The sequence below is a fragment of the Scardinius erythrophthalmus genome, assembly GCF_964197995.2.
Source record: "Scardinius erythrophthalmus genome assembly, chromosome: 10".
Lineage (NCBI taxonomy): Eukaryota > Metazoa > Chordata > Actinopteri > Cypriniformes > Leuciscidae > Scardinius > Scardinius erythrophthalmus.
In genome coordinates this window covers 26477860-26496861 of record NC_138230.1, presented here as the reverse complement: position 1 = coordinate 26496861, position 19002 = coordinate 26477860, and the positions used below count along the sequence as shown (strand labels likewise).

At 36.5% G+C, this 19002-nt stretch overlaps 1 protein-coding gene across 2 annotated transcripts; it reads left to right on the top strand.

Moving 5' to 3' along the window:
- The first annotated feature begins 1003 nt into the window (after window positions 1-1003).
- lin28ab (lin-28 homolog Ab) lies at window positions 1004-17143 on the top strand. Of its 2 annotated transcripts, none has more exons than XM_081375778.1 (4): window positions 1004-1502; window positions 3923-4098; window positions 11323-11501; window positions 15099-17143. In XM_081375778.1, the coding sequence occupies exons 1-4, from the start codon at window positions 1469-1471 to the stop codon at window positions 15316-15318; spliced, it is 609 nt and encodes a 202-aa protein (XP_081231904.1). In that variant the 5' UTR covers window positions 1004-1468; the 3' UTR covers window positions 15319-17143. The 2 variants fall into 2 exon arrangements, with proteins under 2 accessions (XP_081231904.1, XP_081231905.1); XM_081375779.1 differs by lacking the exon at window positions 1004-1502 and adding an exon at window positions 2549-2754 and having other exon boundaries at window positions 15099-15804.
- The last annotated feature ends 1859 nt before the right edge of the window (window positions 17144-19002 follow it).

Genomic DNA, 19002 nt, shown 5'->3' with positions numbered 1-19002 from the left:
TCTAGAAATGTAATGTATTGAATCCATCTTTCATTGTGTGTTGAGGAGAGATAAAGAGGGGTGTTCCAAGCACGTGCCAGATCCATTGTCCTCAGTCCGCTCTGCTTGACATGGGTCACCTCCAGGATACCCCTCTGGTTCAGAGATTGAGTCAAGGACATTGGTTACTAGGATATCTCCATAGTAAGCTTTTAGTCTTCATTATGGGAAGCATGAATGCAGCTAGCTGCTTTATCGTGATGTTGTTATGTTACCTTTAGGAAAATGCAACAATATTCATATAGCATGATTACTTTAACTACTTACAGCAGCCTAAACCTAAAATTAGTAGGAAGATGGTATGGGTATTTGTATGCCTTGTATTTAATACATTTAAATATACTTAGATAATTTAGAGTTGATAAGAAGAGAGTCTTTTTTCTGCCATACAATATCCTGACATATGTCATAGGCTAATCACTGTATTTGTATTGTATTTTAATAAGGCGTGACATTATGTTATCACATGACCTTACTAAGTTTATTCTTGTTTCATATCATATCTGGAGACATCGGTCATCTTACATGAACATTGTGGGTGTTCTAGTTCATACTTCATACTGGAAAGCACTGGAAGGTCATGTTCAACGTTGTTTGCATTGAGGTGTTACGATCACCCCAATCAGATGATTTGCTATTTATGCACAATAGCCTTTATGAATTCTTTGCATGTAAGGACTTTTGCCAACACAATCGAATTACACACAATACAATGTGCTTTGATTTCCGGAATACACACAAATTGATTAAGCAAAAAAAGAAAAGAAGAGATAACCAGACTTTGAAAAATGTAATGTGACTGTTTTATATGCTTACATGCTGCATTTTTTTTTGTATCCATATTTCGTTACTTTTAATGACGTGCAGTAAGTAGTCCGCTTGAAGGCCATTAGCAATCCGTGCAGAGCCAGAGATCCAGCTGCACGTTTGATTGACATTTAATGAGTGCGTCATGTGATCCACCGAGTCATATGCCAATTATGAAGAGAGTTCTACTGGTTCTGTTCGGAATGTTTCATCATGTAAAGCTTCGTGACTAACTCATCTAACAGGTGCTGCACTGTTTCCTTCGACATGAGTCAGCAACCTGTGCTCTTGTTGAGAGTGCGTCTGGGAAGCAGATGAACGCCATCCAAGAATCTTGCATGAATATTTAATTGGAAAGTGGATGCGGCTTTAATTGTGTTTGTGGGTGACGGGGACGCATGACAATCCAAATACAGTCATCAGAGCAGAGCCACAGCAGGAGCCCCGACTGACTCACTGCTCCTCATTCATTCACACACGCTCGGCCTATAGCCTATAAAATGCCTTCGAGGAGGAGGAGGAGGGGGGTAGTTGGAAGGCTTTTAGGTTTTCGCAAGGCTGGTGTCCAATCCACATTAGTAGATTAAACAACAGAGAGAAACTTAAAGATTTTCATATCAAGATGCCCCCGGCGAATCCGCATCTGAATCACACAGGTGAGAAATTTATGATAGTCATAGAGAATTCTAAAATAACTGACGAATAAATTAAAATACTATTGAAACAGACATAATGTGTAGCTATATAATAATAATGTATGCAATACGCATAAAATGGATATCTCCAGTATGAAATTAGATGGAGCATAAATTTGTAATTTAGGCATTCGGTCATGCTGTGATGATAAAAAAAAAAGAAAAAGAAAAGCTTTTACTGATATTAAATATATTTCCCTCCATGCTCGAAGGAATTATGCAGATGCACGTAACTGTAAATTGCTATGTGTGTGAAACACTTGACGCAATTCACATTCATTACGCGCTGGCGTCAGTGATCAATTAAATAGCATTTCCACGGCTCAGTGTCTCATTGTTCTCTCTCGTGATCTCTGCTTGAGGTGTGAGAACAATAAGACACTGCGAACATGTGCGCTTCATGAAGCTCAAACCAGAACTTCTGTCATCTTTCAACTTAGTCTGTCAACATCATTAGCTACAGAGACATATTAATTGATGAGTTTATTTCATATTTTTCCATTTGAATACAAAAAAGTGACAAGTTACACAGACAGAACCCTGCAAGTAGCCCTATGCATTTTGTGTGCATTGATTTAAAAAAATAAATTAAATACACTTTAAGTGTATTTAATTTCAAAATACCCCCCCCCCCCCACACACACACACACATTAATAACTAGGAAGAAATTACATATGTAGGCTACCCACTGTGTTTTGTAGAGATAATTCTCATAAGTAACATATTGACCTGTTAAATATTAAAATAGGCTAACACAATATGAAAAAAAATATATATATGTTTTCGAAGAACACATAATTTTTTAAGATGGATGTGAGAACAAATGTCTTATGCAACAAATCAATACTTTATTTATGAAGAAAGTGGTCAGGCTTTTATTGCTGTCCCAATGTCTATCCACTATGTGGTGTGTGTCAGCATGCTGGGGGTCATTTCATAGGTTTAAGAGGGGAGGCCACTTCCTATTCCCCAAGCTTACTTGTTCTCAATCTGTGATTGGCTCATTGGCGAATTTGGACAGCCATCAGCTCAAGTTGAGCATCACGTAGACTTGACCTAAAACTGAGGGAGGCTAGCCTAATAGAGGAGATGCTACAGTGACCCGTGTCCTATATGATTCACTCAGGAATTAACACTGACCACTGTTTTATGATCTTTTTTCGTGGTGTGAACCAAGAAGAGGTTGAAGACATCCTGGAGACATGGCTGAAGGTGAGGTCGTGGGTGATCTTCCAGTGGGGGGTCAGTGAAGAGAGAGTGGGATAAAGAAGAGGGGGTGGGACGGATCTTCTGCATTGTCTTTCAGATTTGGGGATCTTTACAAAGGACTCTTCCCAGAAGGCCTGAAATTTTCGCGTCGTTACCGCTAAAATGTATACCCCAAATCTTTTGTTTGTTCGTTTCTTCTGGCATCGGTAAAGTAGTATTATTTTGTTTGAGATTGTTTTAGTTGGAGTTTTGAAATGTGGAGGAAAGTCTGAAGCTTTTTCACTAGCTACACGGGATTTATTTGGAGATTGATGGGCGAGATGGGTGAAATGGGCTCGGTTTATGAGCAATATTACACAGGTGAGCGGGTACATATTTGTGCTTATGATTGATTACTGAGAGTGCACGAGAACGCGCATTGATGAATCAACTTTCAGCTATTTTAGCCTTGCGTATAGCCTATAATTTAATGATAAAAATAGTATTTTAAGGGAGCTTGATGAAATATTGATTTTTGATTAAAAAAACAAAATGTCGTTTGATAATCTTTTACAATAGGTCTATGTGACGAGTTCGTACTGCTAAATCACTGGTGACACATATGGAAAATATAGGCTACTCATAGGTTTCTCATGGCCTGACTACTATTCCCTATTTTGGAATTTGCATTTCCCAGATTTAGTGATGATTGTGATTTAAAACATAAATGCATATATTTCTTGAGGGAAATTTAATGAATGATTGCGTTTTCACTTTCATTGCTACTAACAAAATCTGTAAAGAACTAATCGAAGAAAATTGTTGAAGTTACCTGTTGAAGTTGGCTATTGATAGCATAGGCTACTCTCATTACAAATGGCATATTTATTTGCGTTACAAACGTTGTTTTGGTTTATATCGTGTAAAATAAGTACTGAACAAAGAGAAAGTAAATGTATTCGCAAGGACAAATCCATTTCGAGGCGCATTTCATTCACTCACGTTTCGCACGCAGCCTAGGCTATCTTCTGGCATTTTCACGCCAAGCGTCATGAATTCTCTATGTCGAAACAGCAAAGTTAGAGCTTAGCCTACTGATTTATTTTGTTGATTTATTTTTGTCCACTTTCGATATCGCGATATTTGTGTTTGTAAAGTTAGTTGAGATTCTTGTTTTTGTGCTTTTATGAAGGGGGCTGTGCAAAGACAGAGGAGGAGGAAGCCGCGAGCTCCGAGGAAGACTCGGGCTCGTTCCGTGGCGCTGGGGTCTGCAAATGGTTTAACGTGCGGATGGGCTTCGGCTTCCTATCCATGACCCATCGTGAGGACATATGTCTGGACCCACCCGTGGATGTGTTCGTCCATCAGGTGAGAGCAAATAAATCCTGCCGTTTTTATGGACCGGACCTGATAGCCTAAGGCCTTCCTCTGTCCCTTATCATAGCTTTATTTTCTCATGGTTTAAACGACAAAAACTCTGGTTAGGCCTACTATAATAGCCTAAACTAAATGTGTCCAGTAATAGTACATTTATAATTAGCTTGCACCATTTATTAAGCTTTAATTTAGTGTTTGGTGTTGATGCACGAACATTAACGCCTAAATATTCGATAGGCTATCAAAACCTGCATTCTTAAAAATAAAGGTTCTTCGTTCGTTCAGCAAAGAAACCTCTTTTTATCAGCAACCTTTTTTTCGCTTTATAGGGTTCTTCAGTTGGCTGTCTGGTGATTTTGTTAAGTCGTGCATGGTCTCTGCTGGATGTTTTGTGTGTAGTGGACAATAAGTTATTAGTTTAAAAGGCATCTTTTATTTGACATATAGGACTTTAAAGCTCTTGTTTTGGCTCTAATTGGGACCTTTATTTTTTAACATAAAGATGTTGTAGTTTTTGAGTGATTTCATTTATTTGGGAATTTTTCACATTTCTGGTGGCGTTTGGAGGTTTAGACTGTGATATGTTGGTAATTGCTTTTAATGAGAATTGGAAGGGTCAGAAAGCACTATCTGATTGTATTTTTTTTATTTTTTTAAGTCGGGTTTTAAAATATGCCAAATTATTAAGCCATTGAAACTAATCAATGCTATATTTATAAGCATAATGCAATTTAATATAAAATATGTGCAGACTTTACTGTGACACTAGCCTCTCTATTTACAATGTTTAGATATCCTTTGTCTCACAATTTTACTTGCAGGCCTGTGCTTTTACATTACTTCCAAGGATTGGCGCTGAAATATTTAGCAAAACAAAAGTGATTTAGTTCTGGTAGAGTTGGGTGAATTCCTGTAGCTCAAACTGTCCCAAAAAGATGCTATTTCTTCTCATTCGTGTCTGAGCTTCTCACAGGGACACGGGTTCAAGTCCGTTCTGCAGCGTGTCCATGTTCCATGTCCAACTTTCCTTCATACCATCTTTTAAATAAAGACAAACAGCCCAAAAATGAAACCACAGTGAATATCTTAAATCTACAATCACTCATATTGGCTACAGTGATTCACACAAAGTGCTATATTTGAAAAATCCTGTTGAGTTTACTGTCTCCAGTCCTGAACAATTACCTTCTCACTCAGCAATAATTTAACAAGCTATTGCCACAGAACAACCAGCAAGTCGGCAAACAGTGGATCACCTATCGCCCCGGGCCAAATGAGCTGCTGCCTCATGACTTGAGGTCATTGTGTAAAATTACCCAGAGATTAGAGCATCTTACGGGCAAGCAGCCCTACACAAAGTGTCAAGTGATCTCTCTGTCTCTCTAAGTAAGAGGTCTTCGGTTACCTCCAGACTGGCTGTCTGGGAGGCTAAACAGAGGGTGTTAGGGCTTAGCATACATCACCTGTAAGTTGATTGACTGCACATTATGACGTAAAACTGTGATGGGAACAATCAAAACTTTTAAACAAAAACTGATAATTGTCATCATTTACTCACCCTCATGTCATTCTAAACTTGTATGACTTTCAGTTTTGGTTACCATTAACTTCCATTGTCTGGGGACATTTATAAAATTATCAACAAAATCATACAGATTTTGAACAAAATTAGTGTGAATAAATACATTTTGGGTGAATTATGCCTTTTAAAAAATGTCCTGAAAGTATAAATGCATTAAGTTATGTTTATTTAATTAAGTGATTTGAATGCAGGGAGCATTCAAGACTGTTTTTCACATCATATACTGAAAAAAAAAAACGTGTGTTGGATTTACAATGATTTTATCATGTACATCGGTTCTACATGAATCAATTAACACGCACGTAATTTGTACATGTAAAACATGCTACAGTTTCATTTGTGTCGACATCAAAAAAATATTTGAGTATTTTATTGGTTCACATTCGACTTGCCTAATTTAATCTAGCAAACTGCACATTTTAGAGAATTACTAGCCTGGGTTTCCCCATGCTGCCTTGCACGCAGCGCGATTTTATTCACGCTGCTAGGCAGCCTGGACACCATGGACCAGATTTTCCCCTCAAAAAGGGAACCAATCACAGAACGGGGAGGGAGCAGCAAGACGATGACGACGTCTATGCGACACACCGAAGCAGTTTGTTTATATCTCTGGATCCAACATGGCAGCTGACGCGAAGTTGCCTTTCGATGCAGCCTTAGTGTTCTAAGCAGTTTAGAACGCAAGTTTATTTCGTCGTCTTCCTCGTCGAATTTCTTTCGCTCTACATCCGTCATGTGGTATAATTGAAACGATTGGCTATGAGCTACGTACAGGCGCATTTGATAGACATTCGTAGCGCCCAATAAACGGCTCTGGGCATTCGTAAACCACGCCTCAAATACGAGAAAATGAACATGGTTCCCAGACCACGTCTCAATGAGAAGAGGTCTGACGTTAGCCAGGCTAGAGAATTACATTATTTGGATGCAAATCAATATTTTAAATCATAATCATAATTTTGAATCATTCAGTACATGTAAAACTTCCTTTTTTCTTCAAAACACAGACAACAATTATACTTTTAACAATCTTTTAAATGTTTTTGTTTATACAATGAAAGTCAGGTGGATCCAGAATATCGTCTATCTGTTTTTATGGAAGAAAAAAATCATGTACGATTAGAACAACATGAGGATGAGTAAAATGATAGACTTTTCATTTTGGGGTCAACTGTCCCGTTATGCTACTGAAATGTAGGTTAACTGCAGCCAACACTTCAGAACAAATGCAGTGAGAATTTGACTTTGTTTGCTTGGAGAAAGATTTCCAGACATTTTTGGGTGGTTTGGTTTTAATAATCTCTTTCTGTGGATGTATTGATAATGCTCAGAGTAGAGTGACTGCCATGGGACCTACCAGGTTAAAAAAAGACAATGGCTGTCATTGTCAAACCTTCAGAAGGAAATCCTGCCTTCCTTAAATCTTTGAATCACTGAATGAATGGTGTTTGTGTGCGAGGATGACCAAAAAGAGGGGTCAGTGGAGAGAGATTTCATAATTAATGGTGAAAAATAGTTGAAAGAGAATGTTGGGAATGGAGACCAAGAGATTGGAAAAAGGGGGGCAGGGAGAGAGTATTTTGGGGGAGGGGGTTGTTAGCTAAATTCATTGACAAAAAAACCCCTCTGTAGTAAAAGAGGAGGGTGAGTGGTAGAGAAGGTCAAAGGATAGAGCCGTGGATGGTTTCAGGAAGCTTTGGCGGGGGTTGGGCCTAATTCCTTCTCCAGCGACCCCCCTCCTGTGAGAGAGGGGTGTCAGAGCCAAGACTGGAATCATGTGAGAGCCAAAGCGTGGGCCACTGTGGACGTCTCACCTGGTGTAGCTAGCAGTATTGGGAATTGCTACATTGAAATGGTCAGCCTTTTAACAAACTACAGTTTAAACACTAAAAAAATTCTAACCCTCCCAAATCAAAAATTTCAAGTGACCGATAACATCTAAATTTTTCAATTGGCCCAAGTGAAATTCTGTAAATTATAAAATTAAATTTACAGATTTTCACTTGGGCCAATTGAAATTTACAGAATTTCACTTGGGCCAATTGAAAAATTTAGATGTTATCGGTCACTTGAAATTTTTGATTTGGGAGGGTTACAAATTTAGTTAAACAGCCTAGCTTTTTTCTGGTGCCTCTACCTTTTAATTTCCTGCAAAACACACATCTACAAACAATTCAATGCAGTTTCAAAACAACAACAACAACTTTTATTCCTTTTCACACAAATTATGATTACAGGGGCAAATTATCAATTAATAAAGACAAATCTTCACTTGGTTCCTTGCACAATACTATATTGTGATCTCAAAATGCTTTAAGTGTATGAGTTGTATAGACTAATCATATAACGGGGTCCAATGTATGGCTTTTCTGACATAGTAAACTTGCTCGGTAGCTCAGCATTGAGACACAAGTCATGCAACTTGTTAAAAGAGCTCAAAGACTTGTAGAATCAAGCTAAAACAGCATGGTTGCATTAGCAAATGCGTTTTTATCTCTCTTTTGTTAACACTATTGGTTATAGGTTGGGTTTAGTGGAAGTGGTGCATTATTTACAAATTCGATTGAACATTAACCTTTTTGCGCCACTCACCGGACATTTCATTTCCGAACTGCCCCAAAACACACAACTACTAATGTAATAAAATGTTGGCAAAATAAACAAGAGCAGCCTGGTGTTTTGCTCTTAGAGACAATGTGTGGAATTTATTACAGACCATTAAGAGTTTAATGGGTAAAACACTAAAAACATTCTCTTAAAGCATGTCCTCGCGAGAAGATAAGCAATTTTAATATAAGGACATATTTTCAGGTACAGAACCAACACTACCAACTTAGGTAAATATACTTTATATTAGGTATATTTAACACTATGTACTAACATTTAAATGAATTATTTGATGCAATGCACTTAGTGTGTACTTTTACATTGTACTTTTATTTATTAAATGTATTTATTTAAAAAAATACCTGCATTTAATTACATATGTAATTACACTGTTGACCCTTTCCCCTACCTCTTAACCCACCCTTAAACCTATACCTATAACACCAAACCTGTCCCTAACCTCACCCGTGTCCCACCTCAATAGCAGCAAGTGTTTTGCAATACAACATGAACACAATCCAATTTACTTATTTTTGATGTAAGTACATAGTAGTTGAAGACACCTAATATAAAGTGTGACCAATTATTCTCTAAACATCAACTTGAAACCATGATCTCCCACATACACCAACTTGTCCGATATTTGGTCTCCAAGTTGTTGTTTGTTAAGAGTACAAGCAAGAAGGTTGTTGTTAAAGGTAGATCCTTTCTCAAGCCCCATTTCCATGCATCTGTAGAGCAAGTATCTCAGGAATGTGAGCTTCCCCCCACCTTTTCCCATAGCAAACCCAGAGCTTGATGGCCAGGGTGAGATTTAACCAGATGGCGTTATTTTGGGAAAAGCTCATCTGCCCATCCCAGTCACTTCAATAGCCGCACGCTCATTGCTTTTTCTAGAGAAACAATAAATGTGCAAATGTGATGTTTGAGTAACATCCAGTCTCCTAAGATGCTATTGTCTGGTTGGATTTTGAAAGCAGGGATGTATCTTTCGCTAGCTATGATATATTACAATATTCTGCATGTAGGCTGCTGGTTTGAGTCTTCAGTTTTGGATGCAGCCATTGATGGACACAGATCTTCAAAGTTAATTGGTGGTGAGACCAGATGGAAAAGAGTGTTATATGAAGAGGTTGTTGTGTCGCTGCCAGAGTGAAAGGGGATGTAAGTAGCAACATTGTTGGGGGCAGGGAAGATTGTGTTTTTACTGGTTCTTACAGAATTGCACAGCTCTGCAAGAAAGGTTAATGCTGAAGTGCATTGACTATTCAATGTGGCTTAGTTAAACTTATTTTGTTGAGATGGCATGCTGAAAGTGGGAATTTTGCTCAAATGTGCAGTATACAACAGAGAAGACTTGATCTTTCACCTACAGTGTGAAAAATCTGAAGTAATTATCATGTTTCATTTTCAACTTTTTATTTGACTATACTTCCAAAAGTTAAAAAGATAAATGAAAAATCATCTTTTTTCATTGCCCAGAACTGGATGGCACACAAAAGCAACATGCAACAACAAAGTAATATACTACATTTAGCAGAATAGAGCTGGGTGATAGTTTACGTTTTTCAAAGCAATCAAGCAATTGAGACCTGAGAGTTGAAAATAATATCTTACATATAATTTCTTACATGGCCTAAAAAAGTGCATATTTGCATGAATATTATAGGAGGGGCTGGTAATCATAAAAATGTGTTTATAGGCTTGGGACTCGAAAATTTATTCCAGTTCTGGAATCGGATACTTAAGGTCAGAATCAGATATTTGTTATAAAAAAAAAAAAAAAATATATATATATATATATATATATATATATATATATATATATATATATATATATATATATATATATATATATATATATATATATATATATATATATATATATATATATATATATATATATATATATATATTCCTCTTATCGATTCCTGTTTGCTTTATTTTAATGTGGTTTTAAACCATTCAAGCTGTTTTCTGTGCTGGGCACATCCAGAGCGTCCACAAGTCTTCTTGTGCTTGAACGGACAAACACAAAATTATGTCAAAACATCCTCGTGAACACAGCTGGTTATGTCTTAAGTGAATGTAAACAGTTTCAAAAAATGGATCTGTGCATTAGGTCTTAAAGTGACAGCAGCCTAATAAAGGCCCCAATATAATTCAAGTGAAATCGAAGAACAAACTGCTGTAATGTCATTTCGTACAAAATTAACTTGGTTTGGAGTTCGTTTTGGGAGTTCAATACGGCTAGACAAAGCAAACTTTCCGGAAAAATAAACGGCTGATGAACACCTTTGTACTACCATTGGTCCGTGGCGATTACATAGGTAATTATGCGAGGAGGCTCCACCTTCTTTCACGTGGAAATCTTTTCCGGTTCATTTCTCCTGTTTACTCCTCCGATGTCAGACATCCGCGAGTGAAAACATGAACACACTGCAGAGCTGCTTTATTGTAGAAAATGAAGTTGTACTTCTGATGAAATGAGACACTCACTGTTTATCATGTTTAATAGGGTAAAGCTGCTTGATTTTAAACAATATATTGTATAAAGGGCTATATAAATAAATGTGTTGTTACTACTAGAATGCCGAATTGCAGAGCTTGTGCAAACATATCCACATTGCTATGATCAGATGCTTTTCTAATGCTTTATTAAAAAAAACGCTTGCTGTTTTCTCAATTTTGTTGTGTTTATTCTGTTATTGAGAGGAAAGCGTGCAGGAGATATTTATATATTCATCTAAACGGCGCTCTCAGCAGTGTGGGTGGCGTCAGTTGTTCATATTTTTCAGCTGCAACAGAATGTTTTGCAAAAAGACAGAATAAATATGGGAATCGATAGGAATCGAAATCAATAAGCAGAATCAGAATCGAAATTGCGAAAATTCAAATGATGCCCAACTCTAATATTCATGTAAATAAATAAATATGTATGTTTAGAAATAGACACAAATGATTACCAACCCTTTTTAAATAAAACTATTATTATATTAACTATTGTTTCTATTATATCTCTGCAGAGCAAGCTTCATATGGAGGGCTTCCGCAGTCTGAAGGAAGGGGAAGCTGTGGAGTTCACCTTCAAAAGATCATCTAAGGGGCTGGAGTCCTTGTGGGTGACGGGGCCAGACGGGGCACAATGCGTAGGCAGCGAGAAAAAACCCAAGGGTGCCCAAAAACGCCGTTCAAAAGGAGATCGGTTAGTGCTGTCTGTTCTGTTCTACAACATTTCCACTTACACAATGTGATGAATGAATCATGAAGTACTTGAATACAGAATTCATCAATCTGAGAATTGAGTCTTTTCACATTCATCCTTTTACCAGTCATTCTCCTAGGGTGGGCATGGTCAATGCCAAGGTGAAAGTCTCAAATATAGAATGTAATATTTCACAAAATCAGTGGGTAAAATGTGTGTGTATATTACCCATTTTTTTGTATTAATAAATAAATAATATATACATATATATATGAGATGCCAAGAAATAGGTACAAAATAAAATAAACAAATATAGGGGAGCACGGGGCACAACGTAACACGGGCCTAGTTGTAACACGCTTGTTTTAAATACTTCCGCACATGCTTGGATGACGAAACTTGGTGTATTTACTAGTTGCCATATCAACACTATATAGAAAAAAAAATCCAGCAAAATTTTTATTTTTTTGGAAGATATCCATAGACATTTATTAAACCATAGCAAAAGTAAATTTCTTACTTAATTTAATTTTTCATCTCTATCTTTTGTGTTTATTTAAAATTAGACAAATCTGATATTATTTTAATCTCCAAGATGTTATTTAACAGTTGAGATAGTTCTTTAATGCTTTGCTAACTAGCAGAAGACACTAGCCGGGTTTAAATCCCAGTTGTGCAGGCGGGGGCATGTTGTAACACTGCGTTACAATGTGCCCCTATTAAATATGCTATTATATTCTATACTTTTATTAACTTTATTGAGAAAACGTGAGAAAAATGTGAATAAAGACCTGAGAGTCAATGTTCAGAAATGACTAATTATTTATTTGTTTTGAACTATGTTGTATAGCTGTGTTTTCATGTGTTCGTAGTCAAAACTCTAAAATGAGTTTATATTTAATTATTAAAAATTGCCATTATTTTATATGAAAACGTTTTTTAATTGTATTTTATTTAGAAAATATTTTAGTTTGTTTTTGTATATTTTTTTTATTAGATCAGATAAGATTTTAAGCTGCCATATGTTATGTTACAATGTGCCCCACACCTATGGGGCATGTTGTCACATTTCACTTCCATTCTTTCGGGGTCTTTCTTAAGTCAAGAAAAAAGTATATACTGTATTAATAAAACAAAAACACATAATTGTACTAGACATGTTGGAAATTAATGTGGGAAAAAATAAATACTCTGAACCATAAGTAGATTTACACAAACTGAGAAAGTCAAAAAGCGTTACTTTGTGCCCCGCTCTCCCCTATATATATTATTTGTTTATTTTATTTTGTACCTATTTCTTGGCATTTTGGGGCAAAATGCAATGCCATGGTCACCTGTTAGGATGTTGGCTCTGCTTTTTTTCAGATTTGTCTAAATATTGTACTAAACTACCCTCACCCTTACCCCACCTACATACACGTATATATTTTTTATACACACACACACACACACACACACACATATATATGTATGTTCAGGATGTTGCTTTTGAATTGCTCTGACACAGTATCTCGAAGAGCTTTTCCGTCCAACACCCTGTGCATTGGTGACTTGACCTGCTGAATCAATAGGTTGTTTAAAATCTCATAGCTCAGAATTTAGCCACACACAGTCGCCCACCCCCCACAGCACAACTGCAGGTTATTGATAAGCACCTCCCACAATCCTCAGCTGTATCTAATCACAGTGGTGGGTTGAGTGTGGATCTGAACCCATCAAAGTTTTGACAATAGCGCATGAATTACAGTGTCATAAGCTCAGTTCCGCAGCAGTGACAGTCCTGTCATTTCTACGAGAGCAGCTGCCATAATCCGCTATCGCAACAAATTCAACATGACAATTTCCCATTTAGTAAAATGTACTTTCTCCTGCTGCTTATCATTGCTACTCCATCTTTCTCTCTGATGGAGGATCAGATCCTGCCCTTTTAATTAATAACAGATGTAGGTGCCTGAGAAAGGTCAGAGGTGAATGCTGCCATAGCAACCCTGAGGTGTGATGTATGTGAACCGGGTGGGGGTGGGCAGGAGAGAGCAGGGATCAAAGTGCAGAGGTCATGCTGCATATTGAAACAAAGAGCCAAAGAGATGCCCAACCTCCTCCGAAGCACACCACCTTCCTCTGGCCGATCAATACCCCCCCCCCCACCCCCAGCTCTGCTGCAGGGAGACTGATGGGCTTAAATGCACAGGAAGTTTTCATTTAAACGAATAGCCAACCCCAAAATGGAAATGGTTATATTTTTAGGTGACACTGGAGTATCGTGCTAAACTCCACTCTGCTTTAGAAGACTTGGAATGTAGCATAAATCATGTGAACAAATCATTGTTTATTCATTATTTAAAATATAAAAAATATATATAAAAAAAAAAGTTGTAAAAAGTTATTGTAAACTCCACTAATACAGCTCTTATATGTACAGCTTCAGAAGACTTGGAATATAGCGCCAATCATGTCAACTTTTATTTGTTTATTTTATTAATATTTTAAGTGAATTGTGAATACGTTATCATACTTAACTCAGATACGTTTATTTATTTATCTGAAGAGTAAATGAGTTGTGAACAAGTCCTCATACTAAACTCAAATCAATTGAATTCATTTTTATTTATTTATTTATGTGAATAGTAAATAAGTTATCATACTAAACTCAAATTTATTTGTATTTATTTACTTTTATATTTTAAGTAAACCATACAATACTGAACTCAAATTTATTCTTTTTATTTATTTATTAAGTGACTTATCATATGTTATCATATTTAACTTATATTTATTTATTTGTTTTGTTTGTTTGTTTAAGTGAGTCGTAAATAGTTTGTGAATAAGTTATCATACAAAACTGTATCCTCAAATTTTTTCTTCTATTTATTTTCTTAAGTGACTTGTAAATAAGTTAACATTAAACTCATATTTATTTGTTTGTCACTTCATTTCAATTCATTCTTCAATTCATTAAGTCACTTGTAAATAAGACGCGAGTCAGCTATCATACTAAACTCGAATTTATGTATTATATTTAAGAAAATTGTGAACAAGTTATACTAAAGTTGTTTATTTATTTTTATTATTATTATTAATCATCATCAATCATCAATAATCATAAGTAGAATAAGAAGATAGTCGTAATCCTTTTTGGAGCTCAGTATCCATCCCCGTTCATCTTTACTGTTCACTCTGCTCTTTTTTTTTTTTTTTTTTTTTTTGTCATTTCTGCTGAACATCATAAGGGTTAATAAATCAGTCTTGGATTCTATAGTGCTGTAGATGTACACAAAAAATTGTCATTCTCCTTTTACATCATTGTCTTTACATGGATAATAATGCCATGTAAAACATCTCGCTTACTTACATCTTGAACTTTAAGAAAGTTGTGCATACTAGTCATATTGCAGTTCCGTTCGGTTAAGCAACAAGATGTCTGCCTCATAATCATAAACGCTTCACATGCTAAATACTGTACTAATTGGCTCTCTCATATATTTCCTACCCTGGATTGATAATTCATTCACAGTGGCCCTCGATTTCAAACATTTGACTGCCCTCTAGTGGTCTTTCATGCGAATAACACCTTTGTTTTCTCCGCACCATTTACAGATGCTTCAACTGTGGAGGGCCAAATCATCATGCCAAAGAATGCCAACTACCACCTCAGCCTAAAAAGTGCCATTTTTGCCAAAGCATCTCCCACATGGTGGCCAACTGTCCAATCAAAGCACAACAGTTGTCACCAGGATCTCAGGGAAAATCAACCACCTCAACAGGAGAAGATGATGACATGAGCCACACCCCCTTACCTCCCGAGAGCTCTGATTAGTCGGGGGAAGGTTGTCATGGAAACACAAGCACCAATCAAAAAATGTCAAGCTGCTTTTGGAACTAACTCAGGTTTTTCTTTTTCAAACAGCAGAAATGAATGTCCCCTCTTACTTTTGTACTTTAGTCAGGAAATTAAAAACCAGATTAAATTAATATAGAAAGTTATACTAAGAAATACGATTACTATCCTATCCATCTTTATATGTTAGCCGTTTTGTTCGTTAAAATACATGTAGCTCACCTGTGCAAGGTCCTTTATGTCTATTCACAGAATTGATTTGGGATGAATTCCAGATATTTTAGATGGAGGATGATGATATGAATGTATTCAGAGGGCAAATCTCACAAAAACATGTCCAAGTCATGACACTTATTTGGAATTTTTTTAATCATGTTTCCTTATCCAAGTTAATCCATATTTATATGCTGCAATTTTATTTTATTTTTCATATTTTTAAGTAATGCAAGTTGGATGTAACATTGCAAAAAAAGAAAAAAAAAATCTTAAATTATGTTTTGCTTAAATGATAATCCCATTTTTTTTATTATTGGGTAAATTGTTGTATGTAGTACAGAACTAATGTACTTGACAGGTTTTGTGAGATCTGCCCTAAAGTAAGAAGAAAGTGTTGGAGAGAAAGATTTTCATTTTCTGCCTTAGCTAGCAAAGTGTCTTAGATTTGTACTGAAACAATCAAAACACATCATGTTGACAGATTGCAATAAGCCTGGATATTATGCATATCTGTCTTTGTGCTCAAGTACAAATGATCACTTGCTTTCTGATGACAAAATTGGCATTGTCATCCACCACTACATTTGAGAAATCATACTGAATTTCCTTTGCTGATGTTGTCTGACGCTCTTTGTGATTGTTCTAATCCACAGGCCAAATGAATGTTAAAAGCTTGCGTTTGTGCAGATCATACATCCGTCTCTTTGTATCACGAGTGGAAGTATTTTGACTGCACTGTCACTAGTTAGTTAGTTACAATGCGAAAGACACAGTGACTTTCTTAGATTGCGTAATGCCAACGCTATCTCACGACCAATTCGTACGAATTCGTACGAATGATAAAAAGTTGGCTAATTCGTACGACCTCACTCGTACAAATTTGTACGATTTGTCTAAACCCACGGGATGGGTAGGTTTAGGGGCGGGGTCAGGGGTAGGTCATTCGTATGAATTCATACGAATTGACCAATTCGTAAAATATGTACGATTTTGCAAAAAACGTACTAATTCGTACGAGTCAGGTCGTATGAATTCGTACGAATAAGCCACCTCGTAGAATTTGTACGTTTTCCCGTGAGATCGGGCTCGTAATGCTGTATAATTGTAACGTAAGGCTCGCTCTCATTTAAAAAATCTGGGAAATTCTAGAAAATGTCCTGAAGAAATCGACCAAACTTGAAAACTAGAGCCAAGACAATAGCACATTTTTTAAACCGATAATCTTTTTTTCTTTCTAAGCGTTAAGTGATACTCAAATGATGTGCCAGGTTTGTCAAAGCTTATTCCAAGAGGAGATCCTGACTTCCTTGATCTCACTTTATTGTATATAATAATTGTAAAAAGAAATTCAAACCATTGTTATTTATTTGTAGCAACAAACTGACCTCAAACTATGGGATGTTGTGATGGACTCAGTTTGCTCTCAGTCACAACAAGAGCTAAATTCTTTTGCTAATTATTTCATAGTCTAACAACGGTTTTAACTGTAGTAATGAGTTGATTGAGTGCATGCAAAATTATGCTCAGCCTATTTTAAACACTGTGAATAATGGTCCCCGGCTGTCATTTTATTTATGGCCTTTCTTTCAAAAAAAAAAAAAAAGTTAGTTTGTTCTCTTTTTGACAGGGAGCAACTGAGTTGTCAAGCTTCGCTGTTTGAGGAAAGCATTGCCAAATGAAAGCATAATGAATTGTGTATTCTTTTAGCCTTTTTGTATATTCGACGTAGTCTTCAAACTTTCAGAAACTCACAAAACTAAACACTTGTAACAATACTACAATTATTTAATATTGCTTGCAGCAAAGCACAAACCAGTTTGGTTTCAACTCGGATAAACTGACTTAGGAAAAATCTTCTATTTTAACCGAGACGCAATGGGAATGGTCATTTCATATAATCTCTGCATGCGTTGAACTCATGGTTTAATGTTGCAATGGTTTGATAGTAACCTCAAAACTATCAGCACATCACTTCTCTTTGGGTTTCTGTATTATTGCATGGAAGTATAGGGGTTAGAGTAGTTTAATAGGATTGGGTGGATGGGTCTTGCCTAGAACAACCTGTTGAAAACTTTCTGATTGAATCTTAGTTCATGCCATTATTGTATATTGCATTATCATTTCAATATTTTTATCGTATTGTTTTTTAATCTTTATTTAAAGTGAGAACAAGATACGCAACTTGTTTTGAATCTATACAAATCTACCTCAGGGTGTGTTGAAATGTATTAAATGGACGTTGTTACCGGAACATTGTCCGTTTAAGTGTGTGTGTATGTGTGATGCGTGTGTGCTCTTTAGTTTTATTTTTATAGGTTTAATGTATTTAATTTTGGAGGTGTGAGTTTCTGTCAAAAGTGTTTGAATTTTTGGTTTACATTTAGACCAACTCACAAGACAATTGCAACTGTAATATTGCTCAAGTTGTCTTTTTTTAAAATCTTTTTTACTGTAATGTATCTGAGATTGTCAACTCAGGAATATGTGTTAATTATTTCTTGTTTGTTTCTAATGAAGAGGATAATCAATGTTGGTGACCTTGATTTTTTTGTGTTGTTTTCATGATTATAATTATTGCTGATGTTCACTGATGCTCAGGGTTCCAAATGCTGCACAGATACGAAACCCTGCTCATGTCTAGTCAGTGTTTCCTTTGGTCTTCTTGCGTTCTCGTTGCATGTGGTAGGCTGTGGTTAAGACTGTGTGTTTCGTGTGCGTTTGATGAAGACAAATATGTTTTTGTTCCAGTGACCAAAGAATGTAGCCACATTGAATAGCCTATGGCAAACGGTTTGTGGAGTGTCCTCTGCATTGATCCATGTTAATTGGTTTCAGAGAGAACTATTTCATTTTCAGTTTATCGTGACAAAGCATGCAAAGAATGTTGTGCCCAAAAAAAATGTGTTTTCAGTGTTGACAACTGCTTTCTAGTGAATAAATATCTTTTTATGATTACGCTGGTATTTTGTCACTTTCACAAGCGTTGTGATGGTGTTGGGTGTGTGTGGTTAAGAGGGAGGTGAGGTTTTTTTTTTGCTTATAGCAAGTATCAGAAACTTGCAGCCTCACTTTAATTTTCTTCAATATTCCTGCAATAAACTTTATTTTCTTCAGTGAAAAAAAGGCACAATAAAAAGATTAACAAGTGGTGTTGTCTTGATTTTTCATTCACACCAAATTTAATCTCAAGCAAATGATATCAGAACTGTGACTCGTTTTTGCGGAGGAAATGATAGAAAAACTGAAATTGGACCAATCAGCTATGAGCAATGTCACTCCCCCAATTCCGTGGGCTCGGCCTTCTCTCTGGCTCCGCCTTGGTCCTTTTCGCTGCGTCTCCACCTCAGTCTCCAGAGCCGTCGATGTTGCTTGGGCTCATCGGCTTATCAGCTCCACCTGGTCCTCCACCTCCACCAGCTTCATCTCCATCAGTCGTTCCCCTGGTGT

Bases quoted from the DNA above. Each gene is read 5' to 3' on its own strand.
- lin28ab (XM_081375778.1), top strand. From the start codon at position 1,469: ATGCCCCCGGCGAATCCGCATCTGAATCACACAG. The intron at 1,503-3,922 runs GTGAGAAATTTA...GCTTTTATGAAG, and splicing joins TCCGCATCTGAATCACACAG to GGGGCTGTGCAAAGACAGAG. The intron at 11,502-15,098 runs GTTAGTGCTGTC...CACCATTTACAG, and splicing joins CGCCGTTCAAAAGGAGATCG to ATGCTTCAACTGTGGAGGGC.